At 43.6% G+C, this 20445-nt stretch overlaps 3 protein-coding genes across 3 annotated transcripts in view; 2 read left to right on the top strand and 1 right to left on the bottom strand.

Moving 5' to 3' along the window:
- si:ch211-191i18.2 (uncharacterized protein LOC564095 homolog) overlaps positions 1–534 on the top strand; it is a 5164-nt gene extending 4630 nt beyond the window's left edge. The window contains exon 5 of the mRNA XM_061092402.1: positions 79–534. The gene's annotated coding sequence lies outside the window, so the exon portion shown is untranslated. The remainder of the gene's footprint in view (positions 1–78) is intronic.
- A 4692-nt stretch (positions 535–5226) lies between these two features.
- On the top strand, positions 5227–7278 carry cart4 (cocaine- and amphetamine-regulated transcript 4). The gene is made up of 3 exons (XM_061092400.1): positions 5227–5371; positions 6048–6131; positions 7057–7278. Exons 1-3 carry the CDS (start codon positions 5234–5236, stop codon positions 7162–7164), a joined length of 330 nt encoding a protein of 109 aa, XP_060948383.1. The 5' UTR covers positions 5227–5233; the 3' UTR covers positions 7165–7278.
- A 1161-nt stretch (positions 7279–8439) lies between these two features.
- LOC133025626 (uncharacterized) lies at positions 8440–20255 on the bottom strand. Its single transcript, XM_061092339.1, has 7 exons — positions 19720–20255; positions 16359–16810; positions 16066–16133; positions 15907–15987; positions 15596–15752; positions 9433–9540; positions 8440–9299 (listed from the first exon to the last, which is right to left on the bottom strand). The coding sequence occupies exons 1-7, from the start codon at positions 19994–19996 to the stop codon at positions 9225–9227; spliced, it is 1218 nt and encodes a 405-aa protein (XP_060948322.1). The 5' UTR covers positions 19997–20255; the 3' UTR covers positions 8440–9224.
- Between the last annotated feature and the right edge of the window lie 190 nt (positions 20256–20445).

The raw sequence follows: 20445 nt of genomic DNA, 5'->3' as shown, positions 1-20445 counted from the left end.
CTGCAGGTGTCACGTGATCTGATGAAGCTCCGCCTCCTGGGCCTCTGAACGTGTGTTTGTTTTCTTCTGGTTCTTCAGGCGTCGGGTGCGTTGGATTCTGCACTGATCCAACCGGGTGGGAGGAGTCACCTCTGTCACCGGGGGACCTGGTGGAGCTCGGCCAATCACAGACCTTTATCAGAACGTTTCTGATGAATATGAAAACTTAATCACATGTTTTCACAGTTTATCACTTTTTTATTTGAGGCAGAACTGATTTAAGTATTAATATTCGTACATAATATGAATGAGCCTCCATGTTTATAATTTCTGAGGATAAATATTAAACCTGACGAGGAGACGAACCATCGAATCTCAACGTGTTGAACCAGCTGCACTTCAATCTGTTTGTTCTGTGGTCTTTTAATCTGAAAGAGATTCATCACTTCCTGTTCAACGGATCAAATCTGTTTGTTCAAAGAACAAATCCAGGACAAAGAAAATATGTTTTGGGGAAAGTTTACAAATTTGACGGTAAATAAGAGAATTGTTGTTGAAAGATAGAAATTAAAAAAAAGATTGAACGATTTTCTATCCAGAACTGTTTTATTGTTTATTGATTGTTCTGTTTTTTCAATAAAATATATAAACCTTGATGATTCAATCAGGTGTTAATTGCTACACACACACACACACACACACACACACACACACACACAATCTGAGTTTCTGTCAGAATCAAGAAGTTGTGACTTTAAATAAATCCTTTGTGTGTTTGAGTGAATCTCCAGGAGCCCGGGGGGGTGGGGGGGGTCACATGTTACAGTTATTTGTGTTTTGATTGTGATCTGATGTGTCTGTTCACGAGGATCCAGTCCGTCAGTGTCACGGTGGCACAGCGGGTGGTGGGGGGGGGCCTCGGGCTCAGCGGGTATTTGAGTCCAGAACGAATCTGCACGACAACAACAAACACTTTGTATCAACACAACTCAAAACGACTTTCTGTTCCATTTGTTGAAAATCTGAAGCTTTGAGTTTTACAGAGAAAAGAAGAAACTTCAAAGTAATAATGATACAAAATAACTAATGAGCAAAGTTTACTTGTTTTACTGCAGTAAATATATATAAATATATATGTAGATACATACAGTCCTCACAGAGAAATCTGTACAAGAGCACACACACACACACACACACACACACACACACACACACACACACACACACAAACACACACACACACCTGCAGGATGAAAGGTGTTTGATGGATCCTCTGTGTGTTTCGTCTTCGTCTGTGACCTTCAGTGAAACTCTGCTGTGAGCTGATAACACACACACACACACACACACACTAACACACACACACACACACACACACACTAACACACACACACTAACACACACACACACACACACTAACACACACACACACACACACACTAACACACACACACACACACACAAACACACACACTGTAACAAGTTCAGGTCCCAACAACGTAGTAATAATGAGTTCATGTGTGAATATCTTAGATCGTGTGACCACGCCCCCTGCCAGTGATGTCACGGCTCAGCAGACCTGTCATTGGACGGTTTGTGTTGATCTTCTCTAACTTGAAGCTCATTTTTCTCGTGAAGGTCGCGGCGGCGTCTCCTGTCGTTTTCTTCTTCTCTGAATAATCAGCGTTTATCTTCAGCTGTTTATTCAAACAGGACGTGACCGAGCGTCCCTGGAACCAACTGATAACAGATAAAAGTTGGTTGATATTAATAAGAACTTTGAAGCTTCTCCGTGGAACACGACTCTTCATCTGATCTGAGGTCAGCTCGTTTACAGATACAAGCTTCTGATTGGTCGGCCGAGCGGCGGTTTGACATTTAGCCGTTAATGAGGAGATGAAAGGTCCCCACAACGTCCGTCAGGCAAAGAAAAGGGCAAAACGGTGTCCTCCTGCGTCACCAGCCTCCAGGTGACGGGCATGATGGGAGATTTATCAACACACAACAATCAAAGAGACACACAATCCTCTGACCTCCGACCTCTGACCTCCAAAGAGGAGGCTGTTAATGAATCTGTTTCTGTGAGTTTCAAGACAAAGTGTTTATTAGAAATCCTTTTACATCCTCACAACACAGACACACAACATAACGACAAAGAGACACAACTTTAAGACAAAGAGACACAAACTAAAGACAAAGACACACAACTTAAAGACAAAGAGACACAACTTAAAGACAAAGAGACACAAACTAAAGACAAAGAGACACAAACTAAAGACATAGAGACACAACTTAAAGACAAAGAGACACAAACTAAAGACAAAGAGACACAAACTAAAGACAAAGAGACATAAACTAAAGACAAAGAGACACAACTTAAAGACAAAGAGACACAAACTAAAGACAAAGAGACACAAACTAAAGACATAGAGACACAACTTAAAGACAAAGAGACACAAACTAAAGACAAAGAGACACAAACTAAAGACAAAGAGACACAAACTAAAGACAAAGAGACACAACTAAAAGACAAAGAGACACAACATAACGACAAAGAGACACAACTTAAAGACAAAGAGACACAACATAACGACAAAGAGACACAACTTAAAGACAAAGAGACACAACATAACGACAAAGAGACACAACTTAAAGACAAAGAGACACAACATAACGACAAAGAGACACAACTTAAAGACAAAGAGACACAAACTAAAGACAAAGACACACAACTTAAAGACAAAGAGACACAAACTAAAGACAAAGAGACACAACTAAAAGACAAAGTGTCTCTGTTCATCAGAAATAATTTTACATCCTCACAACAAAGACACACAACATAACGACAAAGAGACACAACTTAAAGACAAAGAGACACAAACTAAAGACAAAGAGACACAAACTAAAGACAAAGAGACACAACTTAAAGACAAAGAGACACAAACTAAAGACAAAGAGACACAACTTAAAGACAAAGAGACACAAACTAAAGACAAAGAGACACATCTTAAAGACAAAGAGACACAAACTAAAGACAAAGAGACACAACTTAAAGACAAAGAGACACAAACTAAAGACAAAGAGACACAACATAACGACAAAGAGACACAAACTAAAGACAAAGACACACAACTTATAGACAAAGAGACATAAACTAAAGACAAAGAGACACAACTAAAAGACAAAGTGTCTCTGTTCATCAGAAATCATTTTACATCCTCACAACAAAGACACACAAACTAAAGACAAAGACACACAACTTAAAGACAAAGAGACACAACTTTAAGACAAAGAGACACAAACTAAAGACAAAGAGACACAACTTAAAGACAAAGAGACACAAACTAAAGACAAAGAGACACAAACTAAAGACATAGAGACACAACTTAAAGACAAAGAGACACAAACTAAAGACAAAGAGACACAAACTAAAGACAAAGAGACACAAACTAAAGACAAAGAGACACAACATAACGACAAAGAGACACAAACTAAAGACAAAGAGACACAAACTAAAGACAAAGAGACATAAACTAAAGACAAAGAGACACAACTAAAAGACAAAGTGTCTCTGTTCATTAGAAATCATTTTACATCCTCACAACAAAGACAAAGAGACACAACATAACGACAAAGAGACACAACTTAAAGACAAAGAGACACAAACTAAAGACAAAGAGACACAACATAACGACAAAGACACACAACATAACGATAAAGAGACACAACATAACGACAAAGAGACACAACTTTTAGACAAAGAGACACAAACTAAAGACAAAGACACACAACTTAAAGACAAAGAGACATAAACTAAAGACAAAGAGACACAACTTAAAGACAAAGAGACACAAACTAAAGACAAAGAGACACAACTTAAAGACAAAGAGACACAAACTAAAGACAAAGAGACACAACTTAAAGACAAAGAGACACAAACTAAAGACAAAGAGACACAACATAACGATTAAGAGACACAACATAACGACAAAGAGACACATCATAACGATTTAGAGACACAACATAACGACAAAGAGACACAAACTAAAGACAAAGAGACACAACATAACGACAAAGAGACACATCATAACGATTAAGAGACACAAAATAACGACAAAGAGACACAACATAACGATTTAGAGACACAACATAACGACAAAGAGACACATCATAACGATTTAGAGACACAACATAACGACAAAGAGACACAAACTAAAGACAAAGAGACACAACATAACGACAAAGAGACACATCATAACGATTAAGAGACACAAAATAACGACAAAGAGACACAAACTAAAGACAAAGAGACACAACATAACGATTTAGAGACACAACATAACGACAAAGAGACACAAACTAAAGACAAAGAGACACAACATAACGATTTAGAGACACAACATAACGACAAAGAGACACAAACTAAAGACAAAGAGACACAACTTAATGACAAAGAGACACATCATAATGATTAAGAGACACAAACTATAGACAAAGAGACACAACTTAAAGACAAAGAGACACAACATAACGACAAAGAGACAAAGAGACACAACATAACGACAAAGAGACACAAACTAAAGACAAAGAGACACAACATAACGATTAAGAGACACAACATAACGACAAAGAGACACAACATAACGACAAAGAGACACAAACTAAAGACAAAGAGACACAACATAACGATTAAGAGACACAACATAACGACAAAGAGACACAAACTAAAGACAAAGAGACACAACATAACGACAAAGAGACACAAACTAAAGACAAAGAGACACAACATAAAGACAAAGCGACACAAAGATTTGGTGTGAAGATTCCACTCCAGGACTTCAAGTTAAAGCGTGACCTTCGACCTGTGAACAACAACATCCTGTTTAATATTAACCACTCGGACGCACAATCCATCACAGACGCACAATCCATCACAGACGCACACGTGTGACGAGCTGAGGACGTGAGTAATGTGAGCGGAGGAGACGTGACAGAGGAGGAGGAGACGTATAAAAACAGGAGGAGGAGACGCTCAGAGTCCAAGTGAGGAGACGCACCACAAACCAGCAAAGAAGAAAGGGAAGCAGCTGGAATCGACACCAACGAAGAAGAAGCAGCAGGAATCGACACCAACGAAGAAGAAGAAGGATCCTTAACGTCTCCGTGAGTTCTCTTCTTCACAACTTTGGATCCATGTTGAGTGAGATCATGACTTTGTGTGTTCACGTGTGTCAGGTTGACTCTCTCTCTGGCGATGGAGGGCGTGCGAGTGCTGGTCTACCTGTCCGTCTGTCTGTCCCTGCTGACCTCCCTGTGTCAGGGTCAAAGGTCGCCCGCCGCCCCCCCGCTGCCGGCGGACGAGCCGGCGCTCGGACTCACGACCGGAGAGATGGTGAGTTACACTTTCACTCAAAGTTCATCTGACCAAACGGATTAAACCATAACAAAGTAAAAGATGTAATTATGTTTATTGTTTGTCAATGAAAACTAATAAAGATTTTAAATTTTGTTAAATATAATATTAAAATGATGAGTAATTAAACTGGTGACCTGGTGAATCTAATAAAAGTCAAATTAAAGACTGAATAAAAACATTTGACATCTAATTTTTCATGAGAACTTAAAGTGTGATAAAGGTTGTGAGACATGATTCTGTTTTCATTCATATTACATAGTTAGAATATAGAATATGATGAGGTTTTAAATTATGTAAAAATCTGTCGTTATAGTAAAGTTAAATAAAGTAAGAGAATGGAAATATTTCATGTGTGTGTGTGTCTGTGTGTGTGTGTGTGTGTGTGTGTCTGTGTGTGTGTGTGTGTGTGTGTGTGTGTGTGTGTGTGTGTGTCTGTGTGTGTGTGTGTGTGTGTGTGTGTGTCTGTGTGTGTGTGTGTGTGTCTGTCTGTGTGTGTGTGTGTGTGTGTGTGTGTGTGTGTGTGTGTGTGTCTGTGTCTGTGTGTGTGTGTGTGTCTGTGTGTGTGTGTGTCCCTGTGTGTGTGTGTGTGTGTGTGTGTGTGTGTGTCTGTGTGTGTGTGTGTGTGTGTGTGTGTGTGTGTGTGTGTGTCCAGGCGGAGGTTCTACAGGGTTTCCTGGACGAAGCAGAATCCAGGGTGGGACTCTCGGTGGAGAAGAAAGCCAGCGTCATCCCCCGAGTGAGAAACTGAGTGACAGCTGTCAATCAAACTAATGACTTCATTCAATTCAATGTACAGCAACAAACTATCATAGATGTTATGAAATATGATCTGCAGACTCGTTAGACCTTAAAGATGAAAGAGAAACCAGCTGTTCAACAATGAGAGAGGGTGAGAGAGAGGGAGAGAGAGAGAGAGAGAGAGGGAGAGAGAGAGACCAGAGAGACCAAAGAGACCAAAGAGACCAGAGAGACAGAGAGAGAGAGAGAGAGCAGAGAGAGAGAGAGAGAGAGAGAGAGATGGAGAGAGAGAGAGAGACAGAGAGAGCGAGAGAGAGAGAGAGAGAGAGAGATGGAGAGAGGAGGAGGAGGAAGTGTCGCTGGCAGTCGAGTTATGTGACGTTCAATATATATTTACAGTATTTAGAACTATAACCTGAAACTCTCTCTCTCTCTGGTCTCTCTCTCTGGTCTCTCTCTCTCTGGTCTCTCTCTCTCTCTCCCTCCCTCTCTCTCTGGTCTCTCCCTCCCTCCCTCTCTCTCTCTCTGGTCTCTCTCTCTCTCTCCCTCCCTCTCTCTCTGGTCTCTCTCTGGTCTCTCTCTCTGGTCTCTCCCTCCCTCCCTCTCTCTCTCTCTCTCTGGTCTGTCTCTCTCTCTCTCTCTGGTCTCTCTCTGGTCTCTCTCTGGTCTCTTTCTCTCTCCCTCCCTCTTTCTCTCTCTCTGGTCTCTCTCTCTCTCTGGTCTCTCTCTCTCTCTGGTCTCTCTGGTCTCTCTCCCTCCCTCCCTCTCTCTCTCTGGTCTTTCTCTTTCTCTCTCTTTCTCTCTCTCTCTCTCCCTCCCTCCCTCTCTCTCTCTCTCTCTGTACCTCTCTCTCTCTCTCTGGTCTCTCTCTCTGGTCTCTCTCCCTCCCTCTCCCCCCCTCTCCCCCCCCCCCTCTCTCTCAGTGTGATGTAGGTGAACGCTGTGCGATGAAGCATGGACCTCGGATCGGGCGTCTGTGCGACTGCCTGAGAGGAACGGCGTGCAACACCTTCTTCCTGCGCTGCTACTGACCTCACGTCCTGTCCCTGGTCGCCATGGAGACAGAAGGACACTCTGCATGTCTCAGTCTGGTTCAGTGTCTCAGATTCATGTATTTTTATTAAATAAAGTTTCTTCATAAAGCTGCTCATCTCCACCGAGTCGTCTTTATGTAAACATTTAATAAACATAGATATAAACATTTAATAAACATAGATATAAACATGATCAGGAGGAGTTTCCTGTAGTTAAATATTAAAATATATTTTCACAGAGACGTATAAACATCAGATGTCACTCTGTATATCCATCGGCCCTGATCAGCCCCCCCATGAAGCTGATTGGCCCCGAGGCCTCGTCACTCACAGCTGACACATCCCTTAAAAAAGACCTGACAGCAGCGTCACAGGTTCGATTCCCGTCATGTGATCCGGGACGTGCTGGTCTGAGCCTCAAGAGGGCGCTGTCGTGATCACATGCCGCTCTGACCAATCACAGCTCAGGGTCTTTCACGACAGGAACACGAGTCTGGCTGCGACTGGGTGACCTGGTTCAGATCAGCGATGTGATTGGCTGAGAGCGTTTCGTCCATCACCAAAGCCTTTGATCTTCGTCACGGCTCCAACCAGGCGGCGGCACCTGTTTGGTGTCTTTTCAAAGTAAAACAAGGTGAGAGTATTTTATTGCTCTCTGATTGGAAGGGCGACGCCCAGCTGAGCTCAGAGGGATCGTCCAATGAGAGACGAGCTGCGTGTGATGGGGGGGGGGGGACCTTTAATTCAGACAGGAGCAGATAACGAGCTTCAGAGACACGACGGGTTTATCTGAGCGGAGATAAGACGAAAGGCCAGAGACGCTCGGATCATCGACAGGAAACAGGAAACATCAGGTTCCTCAATGACTTTGATCTTTCTGTTTGAAGAGAGGAAACAGTGGATCCGTCACTGAAATACTACTATATATGTTTATATAGATATATATATACTGTATATATTTATAACACAAGATGGTTCAAGGTTAAATGTGAAAATCTGCTGCTCTTCATTGTAAATACTCAAATTATTGTCATCACTATAAATTTTGTTTGTAATATGAAACCAGATAAATCTGTAAAATGCTGCGTACACATTCATCCTTTACTGTGTACTTTTACTTTGAACACTTTAAGAATATAATACTCTAGACAATCTACTTTCTGTTTACATTTCATTCAAGCTTCTCAGAAGGTTTCAGGTACCGATGAACTTCTCTCGACCAAAATAATGGAAAACATGAACGTCTGGAATCTGAATGAAGGACAAACAGGCAGTTTGGGGAAAATAATTTAATTATCATAGCAAAGAACTTCTTACACAAAAGCTGTTTTTTAAACCTTTTCACCGGCGTATTTGAACGAGATAATACTTTAGAAAAAAAATCGGTAAAAGCACGATGACTGAGGAGCATGGTAACTGGTGGAGGAGACAGTGACACCTGGTGGACACATGACACACACGGTGCAGACTTGTCTAATCACCTGTTTTGTGTGTGTTCATTGGTCACATGTTGTGTGTCCTCTGCTCAGCGTCTGTGTCTCCGACTGAAATAAATTAATCCAGAATACTTGGACTACGTCCGTCTGCCCGAGTCTTTGATCCCGGCTGAAATGTTTATACAGATGTTTGCGAGAAGCTGGACTCAGCTCTAGCGCCACAGTGAGGTCAGCAGAGCGAAGTACAACTTTGACTAGAACATGGAGGAACATTAGCTTCATAGCATCCACGTCCCTGGAGGACGTCCTCTGAGGATTGAGTCCAGGTGAAGCTCAGAGGTTTGAGTGGAACAGAGCTGGTTCTTCACTTCTGTTTTTAATATGTTCACAAGCTTTGACTCAAACTCGGTTCACACTGATCATGGATCCGATCGAAATAATCTTAATAACTGATTCTCATGTTTTATCCATTGAAAACTCATCTATTTGGAATTCAGTTCAATTTCACCTCAATGAAACAGGTGTGGGGGGGGGAGGGGAAGAGGAGGTGAAACCTTCAAATTAAAAGCATAGAGTCAGTGGAGAGCTGAGGATCCAAAGTGGGCGTGTCCCGTGGGCGTGTCACGGGGCGTTGAGCAGTGACGGACCTCCGGTCATGTTCGGACCCTTCCTCCTGATCCTCCTCCTCTTTTTGCCCTACACAAAAACATCAGCTGAAGAAAACCTTTGTGCGATGTTGTGAACATGTGTGCGTTGAGTGTGTGTGTTGAGTGTGTGCGTTGAGTGTGTGCGTTGAGTGTGTGCGTTGAGTGTGTGCGTGTGAACTTACGTAGTTGTCACTTGACGACCAGTCGGGGAAGCGCTGGCTGTGGATCTGCTTCTCCTTCTCAGCTTCTTCGTAGTACTTGGCCTGCACCTCTCCTGGCAGCGCCTTCCACTGAGGACACACAACAACACACTGTCAGCGCACAGACACACAACTACACGTCACGACACAAACACCAGCACGACCACAACATCACTCAGAGTTCATCCCTCAGGAACTTTGTAATTCACCAGATCCGGATTTCTCTTTGCATCAGATCAAAGGTCAGAGTTTTCTCCTCTAGATCCTCGAGGATCCTTTGATGTTGGAGATCAAATCAAATCCTTGATCGCACAAAAATATGTATTGGTTTTCTCAATAGAGATTATGATGATCAGCCACAATATTATAACCATGAAATGAGTACGTGGCCGAGACGTCTCACACAAGGTGTGGAGGCTCCTGTAAATCCATAATATACGACTTGGTAAATTATAAATACTTAACTGACACTGGAAGAATATGAACAAGGAGCAGTTATTAAAATTAAGTACAAGAATCAAAATGACAGTAAAAGGAGCCACGAGACCCCAGGTGAGTGATTCAGGTGCGAGTCCCAGCGCGAGACAGTGTCTTCATCTCGGTCCTCAGATAAACTACAGCAGTGGTCGACAACTGGGTCAAAATAATTTGATCATATATATTTTACCATAATCTCTTTTGTCTTCAAAGTAAAAGCACAACCTTCGTTTTGTTGCTGCCATGCTTTAAACCAAGTTAAATTACAGCGCTTTTAATTTGAAATGTTGTGTACTTGGGTCTGAAGATTGTGTTGTTGTTTAACAGACTCTGAAACAATCCACATGTGATGTTTCATTTCAATAAATCATTCAAACCTATAAATAGAATCCACACGTGAACAGTAATACAGAAAATTCAGTTTCATTTGATGAACATTGACTAAAACAATCTGAGCCGCTCGTCACCACAGGACAAACGCTGAGTCATGTTAATACAGACAAATTAGGTCCAAAGTTTATTATGGCGATGGACGATGCTTATGCAGTAACTACATACAGTCAATATATTTTATATATAACAAGAAATACACAAACATTTCAATCTGTGGTTCAGCATCAAGTCACAAATCTCACTGAACAACCAGAGGCTCAAATCCTCGGAGACGTTTGGGCCTTGGGGGAAATCGTGACCTTGTACAGGTGATGAAGGTCATTGAAGGTCGTGCACACACCCTGCAGCTGAGTCTCATGTGTGTGTGTGTGTGTGGGGGGGGGGGGGCTGACATCAGGTAGAGGACACAACCTGAACCAACAACCACTTGTTCCTTTGCCGTTTGGAAAGACGTTGAAGCTCTTCAACGTATTTGTTTCTTATTTGAACTATGACGTCATGTTCTCTCTTCTCTGTCTCTCTCTGGTTGAAACGATAAAACGAGATTTTGTGGACATGATTCTCAGAATATGGACATTTTTCTGGACTTGGTTTGACTTGAATATTCTCCAACATCCTCAGTGGTTCTGTTCAAGGTCAAATCACTGAAACTAGAACAAGATATCTCTCTGTTGTGTTGAAGATTCCTCTTTTCTTTGTACACCAACACTCTCGGCTCTGTCATTCACTCACATGGCTTTTCCTACCATAGCTATGCTGATGACACCCAACTAATCCTGTCTTTTCCCTGAACTACTTTTCCTTCCAGGGACAAACTCTCCCACCCATGACCTGACTATTAACTTTGACAACTCCGTGCTGACCCCCACTCAGACTGCTAGGAACCTGGGTGTGACACTCGACTGCCAACTCTCCCTTTCTGCCAACATTACTGCAACAACGCTGTCCTGTAGATTCATGCTTTACAACATCCGGAGAATACGCCCCCTTCTCACTCAGAAGGCGGTGCAGGTTCTGGTCCAGGCCCTGGTCATCTCACGCCTCGACTACTGTAACTCCCTCCTGGCAGGTCTACCTGCTACTGCCATCCGACCTTTGCAGCTCATCCAGAATGCAGCAGCTCGACTGGTTTTTAACCAACCTAAATTCACTCGCACTTCCCCGCTCCTCCGCTCCCTACACTGGCTACCAGTGACTGCCCGCATCCGGTTCAAAACACTAGTACTCGCATACCATGCTGTAAACAGATCAGGTCCAGTTTACATCCAGGACATGGTCAAACACTACACACCAGCACGTTCTCTCCGCTCTGCTTCAGCTAAACGACTCGTTCCTCCTTCACTGCGAGCTAAACACTCATCAAAATCACGACTGTTTTCTGTCCTAGCTCCTAAATGGTGGAATGAGCTCCCACTCGACATCCGGACATCTGAAAGTTTACACATCTTTCGCCGAAAACTAAAAACACACCTCTTCCGACTGTACCTTGAATAAAAAAAAAAAAAAAAAAAAAAAAACTAACCACTTTTGAAACTAACACTTTGGTAGCACTAAAATGGCACTTACTTATAGCACTCTGTATTTTTGCTTTATTTCGAAGAAATTTTACTGTCTTGATTCTTGTTGTTCTTGGTTTGTACCCTCGGGGTTGAATGCACTTATTGTAAGTCGCTTTGGATAAAAGCGTCAGCTAAATGAAATGTAATGTAAAAGATTTGAGAGAAGCTACAATGAACCAGTGAGATGAGCTTCCTGCTTCCAACTCCACTGGATCAGCTCCTCTGCTACTCTTCTCTTCTCTTCTGCTCCTCTGCTCCTCTTCTGCTCTTCTCCTCTGTTCCCCAGCTCCTCTTCTCTGCTCCTCTTCTCCTCTGCTCCTCTTCTCCTCTTCTCTGCTCCTCAGCTCCTCTTCTTCTCTGTTCCTCTTCTCCTCTGTTCCTCCTCTGTTCCTCTTCTCCTCTTCTCTGCTCCTCAGTTCCTCTTCTCCTCTGTTCCTCTTCTCCTCTGCTCCTCACCTCCTCTTCTGCCCCTTTTCTCCTCTGCCCCTCTTCTCCTCTGCCCCTCTTCTCCTCTTCTCCTCTGCCCCTCTTCTCTGCCCCTCTTCTCTGCTCCTCTTCTCCTCTTCTCCTCTTCATCTCCTCCGAATCTCTCGGGTTGCTGAGATGCTCGGCTGCCAAAAACAAGATGAGAACATTTTGAATACATTTCAACAATGGAGCGTTTTACTGGAGATGCTCAACTGGTTCATAATGAAAACATTTCTTACAGTGGTCTTTAACCGTACAGAGTGGGATGCGTTGGTAGGACTTCTTCACTGCCTCCTTGTAGAGCTTCAGAGAGAAGGCAGCTTCTGTTCCTGGTACAGAGATGATCTTTGTTCCATCAGCTGAGAGCAGAACATAAGAACCGACCGGCGCCTTCGGGAGGAACTCCTTCATCTTCTGTTTTGCAGCTTCCAACAATTCCTCTGCATCTGCCAGTGGTTTCACGATGAAGGGTAGAACCATTCCTCTGACAGCTCTCAGCCAACCCTTGGTCACCTGCATAATACCCACTGAAATCTACAGAGAAACATGATGTGTGAATAGTAAATATATATATACATATATTATATATATATATGTGACAGAAAGGACCACCAGGAGAAAGGGGAGTGGCCGACAGCAAAGAGAAATTACCTTCACAAGGCTTTCCTTCTGTGGTTCTCTTTTTTTCCTTTCTGTCTTTTTCTTTAAACGTGATTTTAACTCTTTCGAACTCGGATATGAAGCCAGAGCCCGTTTTCCTCTTCCTGCTTCAGACAGAGTTCAATCAAATGTCATGAAGACATAATGTAACGATCCCTGCATCATTGTAGAGTTCTGTTGTCATCCAGTTTATACAGACATGGATCGACAGTAATCTCTGAAACAAACCTGTGGCAGCATCAGCGGCTTCAAACAAGAATCTGACTTTGTTTCCGCAGCGTCGGCAGAATGTTGTCGCTGAGATCAGGTCGGATCCACAAACTGGACAATGCATTATCACCTGGAATTAAACAGATCAAGTATCATTGGGCCAGCACTCAGAATGTAAACACCAATTGCATTAGCTGTTCACTGGACATGAGGTTATAACACGTACAATAACGAGGTGACAAATCTCGCTGCTATCAGGCTAGAAGCAGCGCCCCCTGTTGGGCCGGAATAATATCTGTGTCAGCTCCACGGGAAATAAAATCAACATCTGTTGATTCATTGATTAAAAGACTAATTTGTCAACTGATCAATCAATGCAGGTTAAAGAGTTAGAAACACAGTGGGACATTTGTTAGATTTAAACAACTATGTGCCGACTTGTCTCCATCCACCAGGACAACTGAGGTTCCGTTCGTCTGATTGACTAAAGTTAGCTAACTGACCTGGCATCAATGCTAACATCACTGCACAGCTAGCTTCATATATCATTATAACGTTAGATGTCAAAGTACATAAATATAAAAAACTATAAAGACGACAGTAACGTTAGCTAGTAAACAACATTTCACTTACTTCTCAAACAGGCAGGACACGATAAAGTAGCTCCACGTTCTCCGAACCCGATCAGCACGGAACATTTTCAACATTCTTTGTCGCTCACTTCTATTGACGTTGTGTTTCTCATTGATTTGCTTGTGTAAGACGTCTCAGTCACATTAACGTAGCCGCAAGTCTGAATGATACCAACAGCGTTTTAAGAGAAACGTGTTTTGTTCACAATGTCAAGGAGAAGTACTACACTACCCACAATCCTCAGGTGTAGCAGCAACGTTTCTGATTAGTGGAACTCGCTTTTACCGTGGAAATGTTAAACACAACGGTGAAAAATCATGATGGCTATGATCGGATGGTTCAGCGTCACCACTAGGGGTGCAACGATTAGTCGACAACAAAAATCGATGACAAAAATAGTCGCCGACGAATTTACTTGTCGAAGAATCGTTGGTGACGTCCTAGCGCGTGTTTCTCGTGCCGCGCAGCGGAACTAAACTTTGTTTTACCGGAGGTGCTGATGGAAGTACCTGAGGAGTGAGCCATCTCGCCTTCTTCCTATCTCTGAAAGTCGCGCATGTTCAATAGTGACAAAACATGGACCGATGGCGCCGTCCGCTGCCGCGCGCAACACAAAGTAAAAAGTTCGGGAGAACTTCACTCTTAACGGCCCGAAAAAAACTACCTGCAGTATCTGTACAGCGGACCTGCTCTCCATGGAAGCAGGACACACGCGTGTGAGGAGGAGGAGTCACGTGTGACATCGTAACGTGACGATGCGGACTCGCCTCTGTCAGATGTTATATATAAACGTTTATACCTGTGCGCAGGATTCTAGCATCCATGACAAAAATATGGTTTAAACTTTTTTTTAACGAGTTCAAAAGCGAAATGTTATCCTATTGCCTGACAAACGTCTTGTTTTAATCACAATTATTCAGTCAGAAGAAGACTGTAGTTTCGTTTGTTGAATTTTTTATTATTGTTATTTTCCCTGTCCTTTTTGTTAACACGAAAAATGGATACTTGATTTTTAATTTATTTTTAGTATCAGCACTTGGCCTGTTCTTAGTTCACAGTAAAAAGGGAAACTTTAATTAAAATATTTTTTTTTTTATTAGCACTTTGCCTGTCCTTGGTTTTAAATGGACAAAAACTTGATTTGTCTTTGCTTTTGTGTCACCAGTACCCTTATATGCAGCAACGTTTATTAAAAGACATTTTTTTAATAAAGTATCGATCTTTATTGTCTTTATTTTCAGTCATCACATGCCTCGAAACAACCTCAAGCTAAATTTAAAAGCTGTTGAGAATTTGTGTAATTCATAATCCAATTAGTCGATTAATCGTTTCAATAATCGGTGACTAATCGACTATCAGAATAGTCGTAAGTTGCAGCCCTAGTCACCACACAAAGTTACTACAGACCACATAGAAACGTACAAGACACACAAGCTACAATATATTAACAACAAGGTTAAATTCAATTCATTAATTTTCCAATATTTCTTTTGGTCTGAATCATCTGATAGGTCGACCTGGTTCCAGGGTGAAAACTCTTTTATGAAATGTCAATAAAGAATCGACAGTAATTCTTCTAACGAACACACGGACAAACGCAGAGGAAACTTCATCTCTAGGTGTCGGTAAAAATTACTGTCGAGAGTTATCAATAGAGGAATATTTTCATAGTGTTTTCATAGTGTAAACTTGTAAATCTTTTACAAGCTGTAGTTTGTGTGCCACAGACTCACTAACACACGTACCCTCTGTCCAATGATGGTGTTCACAGCCGCACTGTTGGCGTTGTTGAGCTCGGCCACGACCTTCAGCCGCTCCTCCTTCCTGAAGAGCATGAAGGCGTTGGGCGGCTTCTTGATGTACGGCCGGCTGTCGTCCAGCGGGTTGGCTCGCCTTCGCTTTCTGTGGGAGAAACAGATCAGAGCAGGAATTACCACCGTGTCAAACTGTGAAGTAAGAAAAGAACAATTTAAGGTCGCTGGTGGGGGTCCACAAATCAATATGTAATAATAAGGCAACAGTGTGTTTGTTGTGCTCCTCCGGTCAGGTGACCTACTGTGGAATCAGAGGCTTCGCTTGAGGAGCAGCAGCAACAAGAGGAGGAGCTGCTGGAACCCTGTAGAGCAACTCTCCATTCCTACAGACACACAATCACACACGTTACATGAGAGGAAACATAGCTTTGAAATAAGAGTCATGAGTGTGTTTTACGTACACATATCCAACATTCGCCAGGATCCTCTCCAGGCCTTGAGGGAGCCTCACGGCCGGCAGAGTGTTGCACTGGAGAAAAGAACACACACAAAACAGGTGATAAGACAAGTCTGCACCATGTGTGTCATCTGTCCACCAGGTGTCACTGTCTCCTCTCAACATCTTTCTACGTCACCCTACACACAGCCTCACACAGGGCACCACTGTGCTGTGCAAACAGAACTCTCTCATTGCAAAACACTCGGAGCAGTGAAATCGTTTTTTTAAATCAATTTTAAATATCATATAACTTACGGGAAATTTGTTAATTCTTGTATTAAAACAAGATGGAGATTCCCTGGTCTTCCTCCAATCAACAGCTCTGGTTTCAGCCACAGGCTCAAAGCAGTTTGAAGTCTTGTTTACAGGACCTGGTTGTAAATGTGCCTCAGGACCCGAGTTCCTGGCTGGTTCTGGTTCTGGTCCTCGAATGTTCGCTCTGATCTCCTCAGTCTGACTCTGATGAAGCTGTGACGACTGAGGTCTCTCTTCATCTTCTTCACTCTTCACAGCGACAGGAGTAAACGTGAACTTTATTATATCAGCCTCCTCCACTCCTTGAAGCTGCTCTCCCTCCGGACTGATCCTTAGTTCCTTCTGTTCCTCTTTAATGTAGAGGGGCTCTGGATCCTCCTGGTCCACCAGGGGGCTCCACTGCTGCTGCTCAGGGGGAACCTCTGCTCCACTCAGCACCACCTGCTGGACGTCTGCAGGGAGAGGAGAGAGAGGTTAAAGGAAACTCTGTATTTAACTCATCCAAATCAAAAACTGCACATAAGTTAAAGGTTAAAAGAAGAATCAGTGTCGGCAGACGGAGACAACGGTCTGGAGACTTGGGTGTGAAGCTCCTCCTCCTTTATGAGTGGTCTCCTGTGCATTTTACACACACCCGTTCTTGCTGATTACAAACTATTAAGAGGTTCGGTGCGTTAGATTTACCTGAAAGAATCTATTTGCCGAAACTGAATACAAAACAATCTAAATTATGTTTTCACTAGTGTGTTTCATCTAAATTCAACAAATTGTTGTTCTCTTCACCCTAGAATGAGCCCTTATATATAAATACTTTATATTTCCGTACTTCATGTATTAATACTTTATATTTACGTACTTTATATCTATAAATACTTTATATCTACATCGGGAGCAGGTCGTCTCTACGGAGGCAGCCATGTTTTTTACAGAGCACAAGCTGGACAAACTAAACCTTTTGAGTTTTATGACAACTGAAGCTACCACAGGCTTTCATGTTTGGTGCAAGTTGTTTTATATCCTTTTCAACTGGTTCTTATTGGACAGTTTGGTTTTAATGTTAATGATGAAGTGGATCAATCATTTGCTTCCGTTCACCATCTCACGTCTGTGTCGTCATTCTCACGTCTCCACAATGCTCTAAATAATAACTCAAAACTTCCTCCCAAGAAATTTGGAATGTGTGCTGCGTGCTTCCTGCAAAGAGAGACAGAGACACAGAGAGACACACACACAGAGAGACAGAGACACACACACACATACACACAGAGAGAGAGACAGAGACACAGAGAGACACACACACACATACACACAGAGAGACAGAGACACAGAGATACACACACACAGAGAGACAGAGACACACACACACATACACACAGAGAGACAGAGACACACACACACATACACACAGAGAGACAGAGACACAGAGAGACACACACTAAGAGAGACAGAGACACAGAGACAGACACACACACAGAGAGACAGAGACACAGAGAGACACACACACAGAGAGACAGAGACACAGAGACAGACACACACATACACACAGAGAGACAGAGACAGAGAGAGAAAGAGACACACAGAGACACGGAGAGAGACAGAGACACACAGAGAGAGAGAGAGACAGAGACACAGAGAGAGAGACAGAGACACACACACACATACACACAGAGAGACAGAGACACAGAGAGACACACACACAGAGAGACAGAGACACACACACACATACACACAGAGAGACAGAGACACAGAGAGACACACACACAGAGAGACAGAGACACACACACACATAGAGAGACAGAGACACAGAGAGAGAGACAGAGACACACACACACAGAGACAGAGACAGAGACAGAGAGAGACAGAGAGACACACACACACACACACACACACACACACACACACACACACACACACACACACACACACACACACACACACACACACACACACACACACACAGACAGATAAAGAGAGAGAAGGGAGAGAGAGAATCTTTCATCTTTCAACTAAAAAACATCAAAGCCTCCTTTGATCTCTGCCAAAGTGAGAGACACAGAAAGAGACAGAGACACAGAGAGACAGAGACACAAAGAGAGAGACAGAGACACGGAGAGAGACAGAGACACACACACACACAGACACACACAGACAGAGACAAAGACACAGAGACATTCAGAGACACAGAGAGAGACACACACACACACACACACACAGAGACAGATAAAGAGAGAGAGGGGAGAGAGAGAATCTTTCATCTAAAAAACATCAAAGCCTCCTTTGATCTCTGCCAAAGAGAGAGACACAGAAAGAGACAGAGACACAGAGAGAGACAGAGACACAAAGAGAGAGACAGAGACACACACACACAGAGACATAGACACACACACACACACACAGATAGAGACAGAGAAAGAGAGGGGAGAGAGAGAATCTTTCAACTGCCTAAGACATCAAAGCCTCCTTTGATCTCTGACAAAGAGAGAGACAGAGACACAGAGCGAGAGACACACACACAGAGACAGACACACAGAGACAGACACATAGGGAGACAGAGTCAGAGACACACAGAGACAGAGACACAGAGAGAGACAGAGAAAGAGGGGAGAGAGATTCTTTCATCTTTCAACTGCCTAAGACATCAAAGCCTCCTTTGATCTCTGACCACATAGACATGAGACAGAGCCCCCCCTTTTGAAGACACTCCAGCGAAGTCCTTGAACAACGTGCGATTGTTTAAAACAATAATCTCCAGCTCTGAAATAAAAACACTGAGGATCTAAAGATTTTGCTGAACAGAGATATCTTGTTTTTTATTGGTTAGAAACGAGCGAGTGAGAAAACACTTCAAAGCTCCGTCCAGAAGATTCCTCTCAAAATATACATGAGACTCAAACTGCAATGCATTGTGGTTCATATTCCACTAGGCACACATAATGTCATCAGTTACACAACTCGCATTGTTTCACAGTTCAGCTTCAGAAACATGTAACACAACATGTAGCAGCAGCTAGCTCCACTAGCTTAGCAACCACATAGCACCTTAGCTTCACTAGCTTAGCAACCACATAGCACCTTAGCTTCACTAGCTTAGCAACCACATAGCACCTTAGCTCCACTAGCTTAGCAACCACATAGCACCTTAGCTCCACTAACTTAGCAACCACATAGCAGCAGTTAGCTCCCCTAGCTTAGCAACCACATAGCACCTTAGCTTCACTAGCTTAGCAACCACATAGCACCTTAGCTCCACTAGCTTAGCAACCACATAGCACCTTAGCTCCACTAGCTTAGCAACCACATAGCAGCAGTTAGCTCCCCTAGCTCAGTTAGCTCAGCTAGCTCTGGCTCCCCCTCTACTGACCTGCTCTTGTTAGCCGGACCTCGGGCTTCATCACGGCCTCCAGCAGCCTCCTCTGGCGGCAGACCTCCCGCTGGGACCGCTCCACTCGCTCCTCCCACTCCGCCACGGTTTCCTCCAACACAGCGACGATCTCCGCCGTTAGCCGCTCGGTGAGCATCGCTCTCAGCGCCGGGACTCGAGCCGCTTCTTCTGCTTCCTCCAGCTGCAGCAGGAAGTGCTCAGCGGCCGAGAGGATCCGCTGCTGGAGCGACACCCGCAGGGGCGAAAAGGGGGACATGTCCTCCGGTCCTCCGGTGCTCCGGTGCTCCGGTCCTCCGGTCCTCCTGTCTCCTCCGGTGCTCCGGTGCTCTTCCGGTCCTCCGGTCCTCCTCCTGCCTCCTCCTGTCTCCTCCGGTCCTCCTGTCTCCTCCTGTCCTCCGGTCCTCCTCCTGCCCTCTTCCTGTCCTCTGGTCCTCCGGTCCTCCTGTCTCCTCCGGTCTGCACAGCTCGAGTCTCCGAGCGGACAAAGACAGCCAGCTTCAGGTAAACAGAGACACCGCGTTCAGAGCCAGCAGCGACCCCTGCTGGACGGGACGTGAACATGTGTCGATGGCCGCCCCGTGTATCAACTGCAGTAAAGTTTCTACCGTTTATGAAATGCGTCACACGACATGTCATGTGACAGTCAGTATCATATCAGATAAAGTGTGATGACATCATCCCGATGCCTGATGACGAGTCCACTAC

The sequence above is a fragment of the Limanda limanda genome, chromosome 19 (assembly GCF_963576545.1).
Source record: "Limanda limanda chromosome 19, fLimLim1.1, whole genome shotgun sequence".
Taxonomy (NCBI): Eukaryota; Metazoa; Chordata; class Actinopteri; order Pleuronectiformes; family Pleuronectidae; genus Limanda; species Limanda limanda.
Note: the sequence above shows the minus strand (reverse complement) of the source record. Positions and strands in the feature narration are given on the sequence as shown.